The sequence below is a fragment of the Botrytis sinoallii genome (genome assembly GCF_014898435.1).
Source record: "Botrytis sinoallii strain Bc 23 chromosome Unknown BSIN_001, whole genome shotgun sequence".
In the NCBI taxonomy this organism is placed as follows: domain Eukaryota; kingdom Fungi; phylum Ascomycota; class Leotiomycetes; order Helotiales; family Sclerotiniaceae; genus Botrytis; species Botrytis sinoallii.
In genome coordinates, this window is record NW_024066028.1 from 1,930,356 (window position 1) to 1,945,476 (window position 15,121).

General features: G+C 42.9%; 4 protein-coding genes across 4 annotated transcripts; 2 read left to right on the forward strand and 2 right to left on the reverse strand.

Moving 5' to 3' along the window:
- Positions 1-166: 166 nt before the first annotated feature.
- On the reverse strand, positions 167-2,901 carry EAF02_000401 (uncharacterized protein). The gene is made up of 4 exons (XM_038896449.1): positions 2,319-2,901; positions 1,829-2,160; positions 1,313-1,770; positions 167-1,262 (listed from the first exon to the last, which is right to left on the reverse strand). The coding sequence occupies exons 1-4, from the start codon at positions 2,404-2,406 to the stop codon at positions 494-496; spliced, it is 1,647 nt and encodes a 548-aa protein (XP_038763308.1). The 5' UTR covers positions 2,407-2,901; the 3' UTR covers positions 167-493.
- A 4,609-nt stretch (positions 2,902-7,510) lies between these two features.
- Positions 7,511-8,759, forward strand: EAF02_000402 (uncharacterized protein; the record flags this gene model as incomplete). The annotated part of the gene is made up of 3 exons (XM_038896450.1): positions 7,511-7,861; positions 7,990-8,428; positions 8,515-8,759. 3 exons carry the CDS (start codon positions 7,511-7,513, stop codon positions 8,757-8,759), a joined length of 1,035 nt encoding a protein of 344 aa, XP_038763309.1.
- Positions 8,760-13,041: 4,282 nt separating this feature from the next.
- On the forward strand, positions 13,042-13,810 carry EAF02_000403 (uncharacterized protein; the record flags this gene model as incomplete). The annotated part of the gene is made up of 2 exons (XM_038896451.1): positions 13,042-13,240; positions 13,323-13,810. The coding sequence occupies 2 exons, from the start codon at positions 13,042-13,044 to the stop codon at positions 13,808-13,810; spliced, it is 687 nt and encodes a 228-aa protein (XP_038763310.1).
- A 200-nt stretch (positions 13,811-14,010) lies between these two features.
- On the reverse strand, positions 14,011-15,056 carry EAF02_000404 (uncharacterized protein). The gene is made up of 3 exons (XM_038896452.1): positions 14,876-15,056; positions 14,359-14,813; positions 14,011-14,298 (listed from the first exon to the last, which is right to left on the reverse strand). Exons 1-3 carry the CDS (start codon positions 14,978-14,980, stop codon positions 14,046-14,048), a joined length of 813 nt encoding a protein of 270 aa, XP_038763311.1. The 5' UTR covers positions 14,981-15,056; the 3' UTR covers positions 14,011-14,045.
- Between the last annotated feature and the right edge of the window lie 65 nt (positions 15,057-15,121).

Below are 15,121 nucleotides of genomic sequence, written 5' to 3' on the forward strand. Positions count from 1 at the left end.
CAATAGATCTTTAAATCCACTTACACGCCTGGCGATTTATGTAGTTCCGGTTCTAGAACAGGTCTATTTAGTATGGATACGGATTTCACAACATCCTCGTCTTTAGTTCACATTCATTACAGATAGGATCGATTTTTTTACACCAAGTATGTAGACTGATAATATATTCATCTCATTTCCACCTCATCAATAGTTACTTACATCCCTCTTACATCCATTCTATATACAATAAATCTTCTTTCAAGTTTCAACACTATCCACGCGAATATTTTTGGAATCAAATAATCCCACCCACCAAACCATATGGAGTACATATTTTCCTTGCCCCGGTCCACTCATCATCCCAAAACATAAACATGCATGAAAAAGAAAATAGATATCTCATAACCAAGTTTCCCGCACTCAACTCCTCGCAATATAGCAATCGTGTCGTATCCAAAGAATCCCAAAAAACCCCCTCCCAATATTATTTATTTTGTGTCCAAAGCCCTACTCAGTTGTTTTGTGCCTCTCTCGCCAAAGCAGCCTTCTCTTTATCTGTTGCCGCAATTCCGTGTCTGTCACCCATAATCATATTATGAGAATGTCCCGCCCTTGCATCCGCTTCACTTCCACTGTTTCTTCCGCTCCCCGGTGAATGTCCCGTAATCATATCTGAATGTCCGGTTATCATGTCCGAGTGTTCTGGAATACCGTGACGATCCTCGGGGTTTACATTACTTTCCACGTTTTCTGGTTCATCTTTTGCGGGTGTCCAGGCAAGGTAGTCACGTCTTACCTCAACGTAATCGTATGCGAATTCGCCAAGTTGGTCGTCGTCCATACCAAGGAGTTCAGCTTCTTCTGAGGCGCGGAGATGGAGACCGGGGATGTAATTAATGATGATAGCGAGAAGTGCGGAAACGACAAAGGAATACGCGGTACAGGCGACAATATAAGCGACTTGAATGTAGAGTTGTTTGTAGTTGTGATTGAGCCAGCCGCCGGTAATGACTCCGGTATTGACACCGTCAAGACCGATTATGTAATCTGCAGCAAACAAAGCGTTGAAAATTAGTCCGACGACACCGGCCATGCCGTGCTCAGCTAACACATCCATGGAGTCGTCAATGCGGATCCAGAACTTAATTTTGGTGCTGTAATTGCAGACGATACCGGTGACAATGCCGAGGATGACGGAGGCCCAAGGAGGAATGAATCCGGATGTGGGTGTGGCGGCTACAAGACCAGAGATACAGCCTGAACACCAACCTACCATGGACCTATTTTTTATCAGTATGAAGGTTTTTAGAATGGTTGAAAGAATACTGACCATTTTCTCGCTAGTCTCCAATCCAACAAACACCAGGTAATACTTCCAAACATGGCTGCCAAACACGAGTTCCAGCAGGCCATGACAGCTCTCAAATTGGCTCCAAAAGCACTTCCTCCGTTGAATCCTAACCATCCAAACCACAGTAAAATCGTACCCAAGGTAATCAACGAGACGTTATGTGGTCTGAAATTCAACATCATCTTTTCCTGTCTCTTGCCCAAGACCATTGAATATGCAAGCGCGGACATACCCGAAACGATCTCGACTGGTCCACCACCCGCATAATCGAGAACACCATATTTGAATCCCCAACCGTTGACATTCCATACCCAGCATGCGACTGGACAGTACACGATAGTAGCCCAGAAGAATATGAATACCATCATAGGAACCAAACGACCTCGTTCAGCGACAGCTCCTACGACAATTGCGGCAGTTGTTGCGCAGAATTGTAACTGAATTCCAATCATTAGCCCTCCCTCTCCTGCAAAACCTAGACCAAAAATCACATACCTGATAAAAACTATACAACAACTCAGGAATCAAAGGACTTCCTGGACTTGGCGTACCCAGAGTATTCATCAGACCGAAATGTTTCAAGTTCCCAATATACCCATTTGTAGCCGTCGAACTAAAAGCCAGAGAGTAACCCCAGAAATACCATTGGAAAACTATTATGGAAAAAGCACCCATACAGGCCCATATCATCGAGAGCGCAGACTTTCGACGTGCGAGACCGGAGTATAGAAAGCCCAGACCGGGGGGCATTAGTAGAACCATACATGATGCTACGATGATAAAGGCTTGATCACCCGGATCGAACCATTGATTTAAATTGACGACGGCTAATTTGGGAATTGAATGTTAGTTCATGTTTTTGCATTGTGAAGGGGTTGAGGATTGAGGTTGTTGAACGGATTGAGATGAGAGAGGCATGCGGAATGTGTAAATTGCGGAGGTACAATTTGGTACTCGAAGATTCGAAGAAGAGATGGAAACATACCACTATCGCCACCATTGGCTCCGGTACCATTATAATTTGCAGGAGCTCCAACATAGCCATAATTGGGATAATATTCGTTACTCGACATCGTTATTAAATTTCAAAATTTCCTTCAATTGCCCTTTCTGTCGGCCTTTTCTTCCCTCGAGATTCCCTTTGTGTCTAGGTGTTGGACAGGGAATGCCTTCAGAATGACGTAGAATTCGTTTTTCGTTGGACCAGGATAGATGTTGGCGATTTCGGAAGAGTAGGAGAATACGATTGATATTCGAATTATAAAGGAGTTGTTTTGGTCACAACTGAGAAAGAATTGGTGGTTTGGGTAGTTTTACAACTATTGATGTTGTCTCACTACCTAATCCGGAGATAATTGAGAGGTAGATTGATAGCAGAGTTGAGTATCAAGAATGTCCTTGATACTAGCTAGGTAGATGGTGAACAAGAAAGACCGGACAAAGTTGCAAAACAATCAAACAATCCCAAATCCAAAAGATTAAAGAAATTAATCTCGAATAATGGAATCAGAGACAAATCGCTAGAAATCGGGACTGTTCTTTCCTTTAGTACTTTTCGACTAAGATGGTGGAGCTCTTCCGCTTTTAAAAATACGGAACATGGGAATTCTAGTCCGCATGGCAAGTGGCAGCTATAAAACCTTATAGTTATGATACCCACATACACATACACTTACGGATGAGGAACGCCTTGGACAAGCATCTTCAAGAAACCACAAATACCAAGCCATGCATCCATGTTATGGATATGGAGGGATATGTACCAAGAGATCGGATAATTATACCAACTTTACTCAAAGATCGAGCATCCATCCATCCATTCATTCAATATTGCTTACAACATACGTAGCGACCAAGGGAGCTACGTACTCTGACCCAAAGGATCTATCTGTCGGTTATTCAGTCTAGCAAAATATATCTGAACAGTAGTTTCATAACAAGCGATCCGTTCAAATATGCCAATCACATCCAAACATTGATCAGCTCACAGGGAAGACCATTTTCATTCTTCACGCGAGTTCGGATGAGGTCTACGAGTCTACAAGCAACAGTACACTGTACTAGGCAGATCTTTTTAGATCGACGGGCCGAGAGTTTACCCAGTTTAGTTTCTTGCTCCGTACCCATGTCTCTGGATTCGACGTGGGATGTTCGTGTGAGAGGTGGACTCATTTATCCCATGCGCGGCTTGAAGCACAATTAAAAAGTACTCGGGAAAATTAACGGCTCCAGATTCGAATTTCAAACTATGGGCCAAGAGATATGAAGGTCGTGAGACATGTAGATGTTTGTGACGCAAATGACATCTGAAGATATGATATCACATATTATTGGTCAATTATATGTGTATCTTGATTTCCCCAAATACCAAAATGTAAGCCAGTCAATGCATAGTTTCTGATTAGATCTTTGAGCATGTCGAATCATATCATGCCCGAAATCGCAATTGTCAGGCAGCATATGATACGAAGATACACATCCCACGATTATGGCTGAAAGTCTACTCAATACTTGAGGCTTACATGTTTCATCAAGAAAGAGAAATGAGGCTATTGCGATTTCTGCTTCTATTTCCATTTCCATCTAATCCAGTACTTCAGGGTCGCCCAACACATGTGAATTATTCACAAATTATTATCTTCTCATCTTCACGGAGATTGGTAGTAATTTTCTCGACCACATTAATCCTCTACCTTCCGATATCACCCATTTGCTGAAATTACAGAAATTACAGATCCACGACTTCCCAACCTTCAATTATGGGGTACATATCCTTGACGAGCATAGCCCATGTTGATGCACGAGAATTGAATACTTTAGTAAAGGAGCTATGTTTTCATGCGGGTCGTAGGGATATCTCTGAAAAGTAGGTAAGCACGCTCGAGACAGGGCGCGAATGACAGAGACATATTTTTGGTTTGAGTTTGGAGGATTGATTATCTGATTCGATATGATCTGATGATAATTGCATTGACTGGTTCACCATGTTTGAGAGATAGATTGATATCAAAGCCCAATATCATATTTAAAAAGTCTGATTCCCGCGTGAGTATCAAGAGTGACTTGTCTTCTTTCCTTTCTTTTTCTTTTTGATCAAAGGATTCTATCTCAGCTGATCAATCATACGAAAGAATTCAATATCCAGAACAGTCTTCCCCCGATTTCGCTCCTCACCCACACTCTCACATCCTTTCCTCTCCCCAGTTTGTCGTCAACATGCTTGTCTGCCCCCCGCGTGCGGCGCCTGCAAAAAAGGTGCCCTATGTGCCTATCCTGCTACTTGGTAGTCTGTGGCTTCTGGTATTGCATAGAATGGCATGCTCATGGACATCAAAATTTTCTCTGTACTTCTTAAGGCTTTTTCCCTGCATTTTTTGGTCTCAATACAACAGTGTTATATCACTGTGTGAGTATCTTCACTTACCCCTTCATCTTCGCCTATCTTCGATCTCTATGCAACAACTCGTAAGATTTACCAATTCTGCTTCAAACAATCGATCTGCCCAGGTATATCACACATAGCCCAGTTTCAAGCTGAAATTACATCTTCTCCCATCATGACGTACTTTTCTATTCTCTCCTCTCCTAAAACATCAATCAGTCCCCCAATCTCCAATCTCTCAAAATCTCCCCTTTGACCTCTCAAAATTATCAACAAATAATCAATAACCTCTTATCTTTTACTCCAGATAAGCTATGCTTCCTAACCTGAAAACATCTAGTTTTAACCCCTGGAACTCATTAGCCTTATCGTCGTTGAAACCATCCAATGAAGTCCCGCATGACAAAAAGCCTTGACATCTCTTTCAACCTATCACATGTGTGGATGTCTCTATCGTTCCTGTTATCTTTAAACTAATGATTGACTAAGAATTAGCTCACTCGGCTCGCTCGATGGGTCATTGCAAGCTCCGCTTTTCGGCAGTGCAGATTTAGATTAGACGGGGGGCGTTCCTGTACAGTACGTTCTAGAAAAATACTTAAAGCGAAGAGGTAAGCGAGGAGATGGGTGGAGTGAATTTGTATGTATGGGGGTCAATGCTTCTGGTTACCTTTTTTTTCTCACACGAGCCGGAATCTCCCGACATTGATTTTATATTATACTGATGAAAGGGAGGCATAAGTTTCGTACATATTTCGCTTTCGAATACCTAAATGGATTTCATCCCTATTGTTTCTATTCATATATCTCAATGCGGCTGAAATATTGGGAAGCATGAAGAGAGCTTTATTGGGATAGTTTCATACGTATTGCTTGCTGGACAGGACCCCCACGCTTCTGGGGTGCAGGTGAGGCTGTCCTGAAGAGAATGCGAAGCTGGGGATCAAATTCCTATTCCTTGTACTGCATCAATGGATGAAATGAATTCTGGAAGCAAGGCATCCGAGTTGTAGGGAAATGAAAGATCAAAGAGGAACTCGAAGTATCGACAGCCTCCTGAATACTAGCATCAGCTGTCACCTTTTTTCTTCTATTTTTCTCGAAGAGTGCGGATCAATATCATCCATCATGCTTCATGACCTCCTCTAATTTGTCCTTCCCTCACCTCGTTTGAGTGCAACTCATGCAAGTGCCTCTATCATTTCATTCGAGTCGCAGACTCCATTGTTTCCTACATACCTGTTAAGGAATCTGCTCCCATTTTCTCTTCATCTTACTCTCGTTCTCCGCGAAGTCTCTTATCCCATTTTTCTATTACATCTCTCATAGGGTGATGCATATTACTCGATCGCTTCTTTTCCATCTCTTCTGCTCTACTGTCAATGCGGTTGCGTGAGGCTAGGAGTAATTGAGCTTGAAAATTTCGTGTACTTCCAATATGAATCTCTCATAGGCTTACTAGCAAATTGGAACTAAGCTGCCTGCCCTGAAAGAACTTATTTTAAATCTCGAGTTGCATTTCACGAGGGACAAGATCCCCATTCAGAATAAGCTGCTTGCGTTAGAACGTTGCCGTTATAAGCCTGTCTGTTGATCATAAGTTGACCGAGAGACAGACGTATTTGTTTCTGTGGGAGGGTGGTTTCTCTAAAAACCTCGAGAACTATTGATGAGTGAAGAGAAAAGTGAGGCTAGGTCGGAAATTGCAGTCTTTAGCACCTGACTCACCGTACTTATTCACTCTTTGCAGTTACATGTGAAACTGGATGCTACTAGCTGAGTACAGTACCATATGAACGCTCCCAGTTGATAGTGGTGTTTCTTTATCCTTGAGAAAAGGCTCTCTACACGGTGGAAATATTACTGTACCAAAATGTACACGGTAAGTCGGTGGGCATGCGTGTCTAAGCAACTCACACCGCCCATGTAACTCAAATTATTTGTAGTGTCCAGTGATAGATTATTGCAGGAACGCTTCATTGAAGGCGAGGTAAATGATAGCACTGATATCGATCTAGAAGCATTTTCTTGTTGGGAATACTTTAGAAAGGGGTGTTTTTAGAGTTCAAAGAAGAGACATCGAAGGCATGTGTACATATTACTCAACCCATATCCAAATCAGTAATTTTCATGTACCATCCTTCAACCTCGAAACTTGACCAATGAAAACTGCTTCAAGACAATAAATTTAGTTCATAATGACAGGCATATGCCGAGGGTTTCACAGTGCTGACTAATAAACATATGCACGCTCGCATCAACAATGTACGACCCCAGACCCAACCCCTCATTTATTCTCAGCAGAGCGACGAGATACATTCTAATATAGGTAGGACGATTGTTTGTATTTGTCAGCCTTTCACATATTGTCCAATTCTATTCAAGGGAGATCAAAGAATGGTCGATGTATATTGGCCCAACAAGCTGATGGCTTTCAGGATATGCTGGTGCGGTAATACTGTGTAGTTAGTCGCTCACTCTGCATATCAGTATTGCGAAGCTGGTGCCATAATCCAAATCTTGTTTCGAAAGATAGAATAGACTATACTGTGGACTCCGTTACGATTTATCACCTCCTTCACTGAATATTACATCTCAACTATTCCAACCGCTATTTACGATTCCATTTCACTCCTCATAAGATAGTTCTTGTTGACAGTGTTTCCAATATTCCGGACTGCAGTGGTTGAAAATTTGAGAATAGTATCACCAAATTTGTTGTTTCTGCTGTCTAAAAATAATTTCAGTATTTGAACCTACTTTAATATTCAAAGCTATTTAAACAACTCCTCAACATGACGTCTAATCCCACCTCTGCAATTCCCATTATCGACTTTGCTCCCTTCCTATATCCCACATCTTCAACATCCCGTCTCGAGACTGCGAAAGCCCTCGTCAATGCTTGTCGTCATTTCGGTTTTGTATACATCATAAACCATGATGTGCCCTCTTCATTACTCGAAGAAGCTTTCGTAATGACGAAACAGCTTTTCGATCTTCCACACGAGGCAAAAATGCAAGCGCCGCATCCACCCGGTCCAAGTGTCCATAGAGGATACTCGTATCCGGGCTTGGAGAAAGTATACCAGGTTATTAGTGATGATACTGAGTTGGGGGAGAAAATGAGGGGAGTGAAGGATTGTAAAGTGAGTTTGTTTGGTCGTATGGGATACCCTCTTACCTTTCTGATCTTACTCTATCACAAACTTCAACTGTACGAGAGACGTTCACCCATATCGGTTCTGATTAAAATAAACTAACAGCATCCTCACAGGAAAGTTATGAAATCGGCTCCGAACAAAATTCCTCCCAGCCAAACATCTGGCTCCCTGAATCCACACTCCCAAATTTCCACTCCTTCATGCAATCCTTCTACCACCGTCTGTCCACTACCTCACAAATGATCCTCCTAGCCCTTGGTATAGGACTAGAGCTTCAAAATCCCTCCTTACTTGCGGATTTCCATTCCGGTCATACCAACCAACTACGACTCCTTCACTATCCTCCCATTCCCGCTTCTGAAATCGAAACCGGACTTGCGGTAAGACTACCAGCCCACACTGATTTTGGAAGTATCACCATGGTATTTCAAGACGAGTGTGGAGGATTGGAAATCGAGCATCCGAAGAAACCTGGTGAATTCATCAGGGCGGATCCGGTTCAGAATGCCATTGTGATGAATATAGGTGATCTACTTATGAGATGGACCAATGGTATTTCATCCTTTCTTCATTTTTCTCTCCCCATTCCTATGCTCTTATCGTATGATGTATAATCACCAACATGTTTACGCACATAGATGATCTCAAATCCTCACTCCATCGCGTACAACTCCCCCCCTCAACCTCTCGCTACACAATCACCAAGGAAGGAATAAGAATGACACAAGCGCGTTATTCGATCCCATATTTCTGCGGACCGGATACAGATAAATCGATAGAAGTTCTTGAGGAATGTGTCAATGAGGGAGAGAGAAAGAAGTACGAACCGATTGTGGTAGGAGACTATTTCAAAATGAGAAGCGCGTTAGCGTATCAGAGTTAAATTGAGGCATAAGAATCTTGAGTGAGAGATTAGGGAATGACGGGGAGACGATGTACGAGTTCTGATTTTCTGCGATGGTGGAATTGCTTGTTTTGCTAGCGCCAGGTAATTTTAGAATCAAAACTGTAAAAAATCGAGTGATCAATAGGTACTTATAAGTTTAATAATTCCCTTCTCTTCTGAATGAATCCCAAGACTTATTAGTAATGCTTGGACTGAATGTGTTTACTTGCATTATTAGTATGACACAAAGAAGAAACTCCAGATACAACTTTCTTATCACCAATACATGCACCACTCTGTCTCTCGGTACCCGGGCTATGTACTCGAACTACCACGATCTTGTCTAGAAGATCATGATATCTCTCCATCAAATCAAGTCTAGACGCACGCCAGATGACCTGTGTTACACATCAATAAGAGTATGTCTTTCCGTAGAATAGAGATGGTACTAGAAATGCCCGACTTGGTCTTCTAATAATATACCCAATGTTATAGCACATCAGATGTGCTTGCGCGATGCTGGGTTTCCAAAAATTACTGTCTGCATTCTCAGCCGAGGGGTTGCAATTTACCTTCACTTGCGATTATGCCTCCAAGCGTGAGAGATTTGGAACAAAAGATTAATTGGGAGCTTAAATGTACTTATGTATGTAAGATCCAGATATAGATCACATTCTTATCTACTTGTTCTAGCTAGAGGCTACGTAGAGGTATGTATCAGCAGCCGAGACGATTGCAAGATCGATATGATATTAAGCTGTTTCCTTCTTGAATTGAAACATCAGCTCCTCCTTCTTCGCGGCGTAGGCGTCTTTCAATTGGTAGATATTTCGATTTCTCCTTCCCTATCCAAAGTCTGGAGATCCTTCACCTACGATGTCGCGTCTGGCTTCTTCAGATCTACACAATAAAGTGTCCACAATAATAGTGACGACAAAAGATTCCGATAATCGAATTGCAGCGCCTGATATGGTTGAGTTCAGGATGCGTCGCCTCCGGGGATGAACGTCTCGGTTGACTGTATGAATTGCCAGAGTGCCCAGTTGATCTTTTCTCTCGAAAATGCCTGGTAAAATCTACTTTTCTTTAATGATAAATTGCGAAGTAATAGAAAGATGGAAAGATAATCTAGCTTACGATTTGGAGCAATGAGAATTCATTCTGAAGCCGGCCATGGAGCGTTAACAGTCACAGTTAACACAAATCTATATCAAGGACAAACATAATCAAAAATTAGAGTTCAAAAATCGGAAGAAATAGAATGCATCCATCTATGTGTAATGCTCTCCATGTTATACTCACAACTGCCGATAAATCTCCAAACAGATTATTTCGTATTCCATATCAGCTCCTGAATCTACTCGACAAATGCGATACTTCCATCACCACACCAGCCAACCACCCAACCAATCGCCATCGTTACACCAGCCTGCACCTTCCCGCCGCATACTTGCATACACCCATGCACCCACGCACCCGCCTTCCCCATTCACCAAACTGTTGCATATCGTAAGATCTGGAACATTTTGACTACTGCAAGACTAGCATTCATCGACATACTCTATCCATCCAATCACACTTCTCTGAGAGATGAAATACAAACGCTCAAGATCCAGACGTCTCGCTTGAGGATTATCGGATAATCCGATAGGTTTTGAGTGTTGGTGTCTCATTTGATAGATGGATGTACTCGGATAAATACATACATATGTGTGGATTTCGCCGTGATTATATGGATGAGAAAAGCCACGGTGATCGAAGGCGAAAATCAGATGTGCAACAATTGGGTTTGATCAGACGGGAGCGATGAGAAGCGGAGGCATGCAGGAGGCTGTGATCATGTGAATGTTCTATCATGTGAGGAGGCGTGAGTGTGCTGCCCTTTTCATTTTGAAATTTGGCAGTGTGTTAACGGTACGGTTTGGGGAACTGCATTAAGCCGTCTAGTGATGGCAGGATGAACTGGCTCGATTTCTGTACACATTGAAATGTTTTCAGTCTTACTTTGCTATTGTTTCGGGGTATGTTGTACAATATTGCAAGCATACCCACCAGTAATTTGCCCACTTAGCTTAAGAACCTTACACATGTCAATCGTTTGTTTTGGTTTCCACAGGAGATGAAGACCTACTTGGTATACTTTGGTAAGCAGAAATTGACGAGTGTCATCTAAGACGCAAGCAACTTACACTAGCTGACAAACCGATGTGTAAACTTGGTGAGCCATCAGTGCAAAATGACAAGATTGGCTAGGAATCCTCTACCTTTGAAAATGCAACATTTTATCTGAGAGTGTGTGTAGGTTCTGGGAAGTGTTTAGATGAAGTGCATCTATTTTTACTAGCATTAACAAGAAGTTGTTTCATATGCTCGTTACGGGAACTTCGAACAATACTAAAGTCTCTTTACCTCTTGGAAATGTCGAATCACGAGGAAAGCGTCGTTTGTGTCTTTCCAATCGAGCTAAACTTCATGATTAGATTGGTATGCCATTCGTCCTTGTATCAAAACTTGACGCAATGAAGGAGCGACGCTCTGGATTGTTAAATTGTAGACGATCTCTATCCGGATTACGAAGGATCCTGAAGATCGAAACATCATCATCATAGATATACAAAGCCCTACGATCATATGGCTCGAAGAAACTTTCTATGAAAAAGCAAGGGTTTGAGACAATGCATTTTTTCAACTGGACGTTCGTTATAGATGTGTTCTCCAGCAAGTGTATATCCAATTACCGAAGGAATACTCCCAATCATCAATATACAAGTGAAGCCTTAATAAAAGGAAAGCGAGTACTCGACTGCATATTCTCCATACCAAACGCGACAGAAAAGTTATCCGATCATTCTTGAGGTATGAGAGATGGATAACATGGAAAGCCGAAGGACACAAGCGACTAAAACGCATACGAGTGAACTTCTCGCCGACAACAATCGTTGTCGCTGCTGACCACTGCTATTACTAGAGTGTGGACTTTCAAACTCCTCCAGACACTCTGTAGGAAATAACCATCCCGCATGCTTCTTGATCCATATCTCCAATCGCTTCAATCTCATTCATACAACTCATCACTCCTAGCTTCCGATTACAATATCTCGACAGAAAGCTTCTAGCACACAAAAATGCACAAGCGATCCAGAGATACCCCAGAAAGCCCTCTCTCATCATACTACTCCAAGCGTATTTCAATATCCACGCATTGTCAGATAGTTATATCCTCACACAAGCGTGCATTAGAGACGAATCAAGAGATCCGCATAATCGCCGCCGTGACATCGACGTATACAGATGTACATCAAGCAGACCGTTCCCATACCATTGATCTAGCTCTCCAACGACCTGCCATGTCACAATCCCCAACCAACCTTTCTAGCCAGCGCATATTCTGATTCTACAACACCGAGCTGCACACAGCTAAAGATTGGAAGACTTGCAGAAGTCTCGTGTAACGTTACAGTCGTCAATACGAGCAATGAATGGCACGCCAGTTACCACCCTTCCCAGCACAAACATTGTAAGAACACACTATACTCCAGCAACGCAAAGAACCCGATTTACATCCAGAACCACTCCAACTCCAAGCGTATCCCGTATCCCGTACCTACTCGTACGATAGATGCACCCATCCACGCAAGCCGTGCGTATACGAAAAATGCGGTTCTCGCATCCGGGGTTTTCACGTACTCACGTACCCAACCCACGACTCCCCGGCTGCCTCTCACACGAAGCGGCGGGCGAAGCCCAGAAAAGAAAAAAAAAGTTCTCGATGCACCATGCGCCAGACACGAGGGACGGCGCGCTTTGATAATCCGCGAAGGAAGGCTTGGCTCGCAACGTCCATGCAGAGTAATCACATAACATCACGTAAATTTTTGGCGTCCAGGCTTTTTCCCATGCGCATTTTCGTATATCGGTCGGTATAGGCGAGCACATTACATATTTCAGCTGTCGATAATCTGTTAAGCCGTGCCCGGAAAAATCCACCTGGCACGACTTCCGGAAGATCCCCGCTGCAGATATACGAAGATGATGGCATTCTCATTGGCCGTGACCGATTCCAGGCATTCAGGCTGTTTGGCTGAAGAAATTTCGATCTTCGTGTTGTCAATGTGCCCCTCTGTCATCATATCCACCTTACAGGCTATGATATTGTGTGAATCAGGAACTACTCATGTACTACTAATACTCGTCTACTTTCCCATTGCTAAATCAATATCCCAACGATTGTGTGACTCAAAAGACAATTCATCTCACTCAAACTCTCACAGTCATCAAAATGTTAACAAAATTCACCGCCCCCCTGATATTACTCTTCCTACGTACAGCGATATGTACGCCCCTCACCCCCCATCTCCAAACTCGTCAATCCGTCACCCCACCACCAGAATGCGACGTCATACCTACCTGGGAGGTGACAGATTTCTTCTGGTTCAACTCCACGCATAATTTAGATTGTGTGAACCAGGTGAACGTTCGTAAGTACCTACTTATCTACATCTCGTTCCCATACTCTCTCCAAATCATTCTCTATAGAATTCCAGCTAAGTACCTCTCCAGCCAACGTATGTTTCAACGCCACCTCTGACGGCCTCATACCCTGTGACGGCAATCTCGATACCTGTGACAGATGCGACTTAAACGCCTGTCTCACTGGTCTTCCCGGGCAACCCGCTGGTTTCGGCCCTCCAGACGATATTAAAATCGGCATCAACACTCCTGGCGAATACAACCAATGTGAGCAAACCAACCCAGCTGGATTCCGTCGTTACGACGTCGGCAATGGAATTGTCTTCTGTGCAGGAGTAGCGTATCGAGTTTCCTTCATCGGCGATAGCAATCCCCATAGTGACGGTTCGCCAAACAAAGGAACGATTTATTATGAGCCGAACTACGAGTGGACTTGTACGAATGGAAGCGTTATTAAGGGGTATGGGAATATAGAGTTTGATATGGATTGTTCATATGATTCGGGATATAATGCAACTTGTGTTATCCCTGAAGGGGCTAATCGTGTTATTCCCCTCTTATCCTATACAATCACTTAGATCATTAGCTTTATGGAATTAATTTTTCCAACAGAAAGAAGAGGGTCAATATCGTGTCGAATATATAGTCTAGAGATTGTCAATCCACCCCGCGTTAGCCTCAAAAAAATAATTTGCTGTTCGCGAGAGGTATTCATCGGATATCAAGATCGGGCTTGGAATAGATGAATATAAAATTTGTCCTATTTCCCTTTTAAATTAATATCTATACCGTTTCACAGCAAATGCCATATACCTAAAGGTCAAAAAGCTGTCTAATATCTCTCATGGTATCATCTGGATTCTTCACACTGTGACCAATTGTCCTTGGGTCCTCATAAATCTCGTAATCGTTTCCTCCCTTGTATGTCTTATCTCCAAAGAAATGAATAGTGGTGTATTCAATACCACCTGGGCGCTTTGCGTCATTCTCAAGATGTTGGAGACAGTACGTCTTATCCCAACCAGTAGGGAAGACATCGAAAGAAATTTGACCACCAATTGAGTAACTGTGTCGCAAGTTATTAGTCTAGCCCATCATTGATTTTCCAAGCGATCAAAAAACTCACGTCAAGTCCAGACCAGTGAACTTTTCCTTCAAGGCCTCGATGAATTTCTCTCTGATATGATGTTCCTTATCATAGACCTCATACTCATTTCTCTCCACAACACTCGCATTTCTACCAATTGGGCTAACATTGATCATGCCATTTCTGAATTCGATAAATGTTCCTCTCTTCACTGGAATATCCAAATCCGCAACATAATGCAAGATAAATCTGACCAACTCTTTGTATTGAGACTCCCCGATCCATTTGATGAAGCTATTCGATTGAAGGGGAACACCGCTCTTGAAAGCTGTGAGACCGTTTTCGGCGAAGCAGAAATCGAAGATGGAGGTAACGGGGATCTCAGCGGTGCCGAGTTGTTCTTGTTGCTTGGCCATGTCGCTGCCACCTACATAACCGATGGCGCATTTTTGGCGGAGGGCGGCAAGGAGATTGAGCATTTCTGCGGAGGCAGACTATAGTTTTGATTGTTAGTTGAGGCATAGTGAAAGGTGTTGAGAAGTTGGGAGCGACATACTAGCCGCGCAGGAGAGAGAGTTCCATCAACATCGAAAAGACAGATGGTGTTTTTGATGGGTCGCTCTGCGAGAGGGGGGAAACTGGCAATTATGGCGTCTGTCATTTTGAAATATTTTGTTTGAAGGTATAATTAAAAAACGAACGAGAGAAGTTAAATTGGAAGGAAGTGAAGGATTGAGTTTAGAAAGTTGACACTTTGGCGGTCTGGCTGTTTTACTAGACGGGGGAATGAGGGGCATAGCCT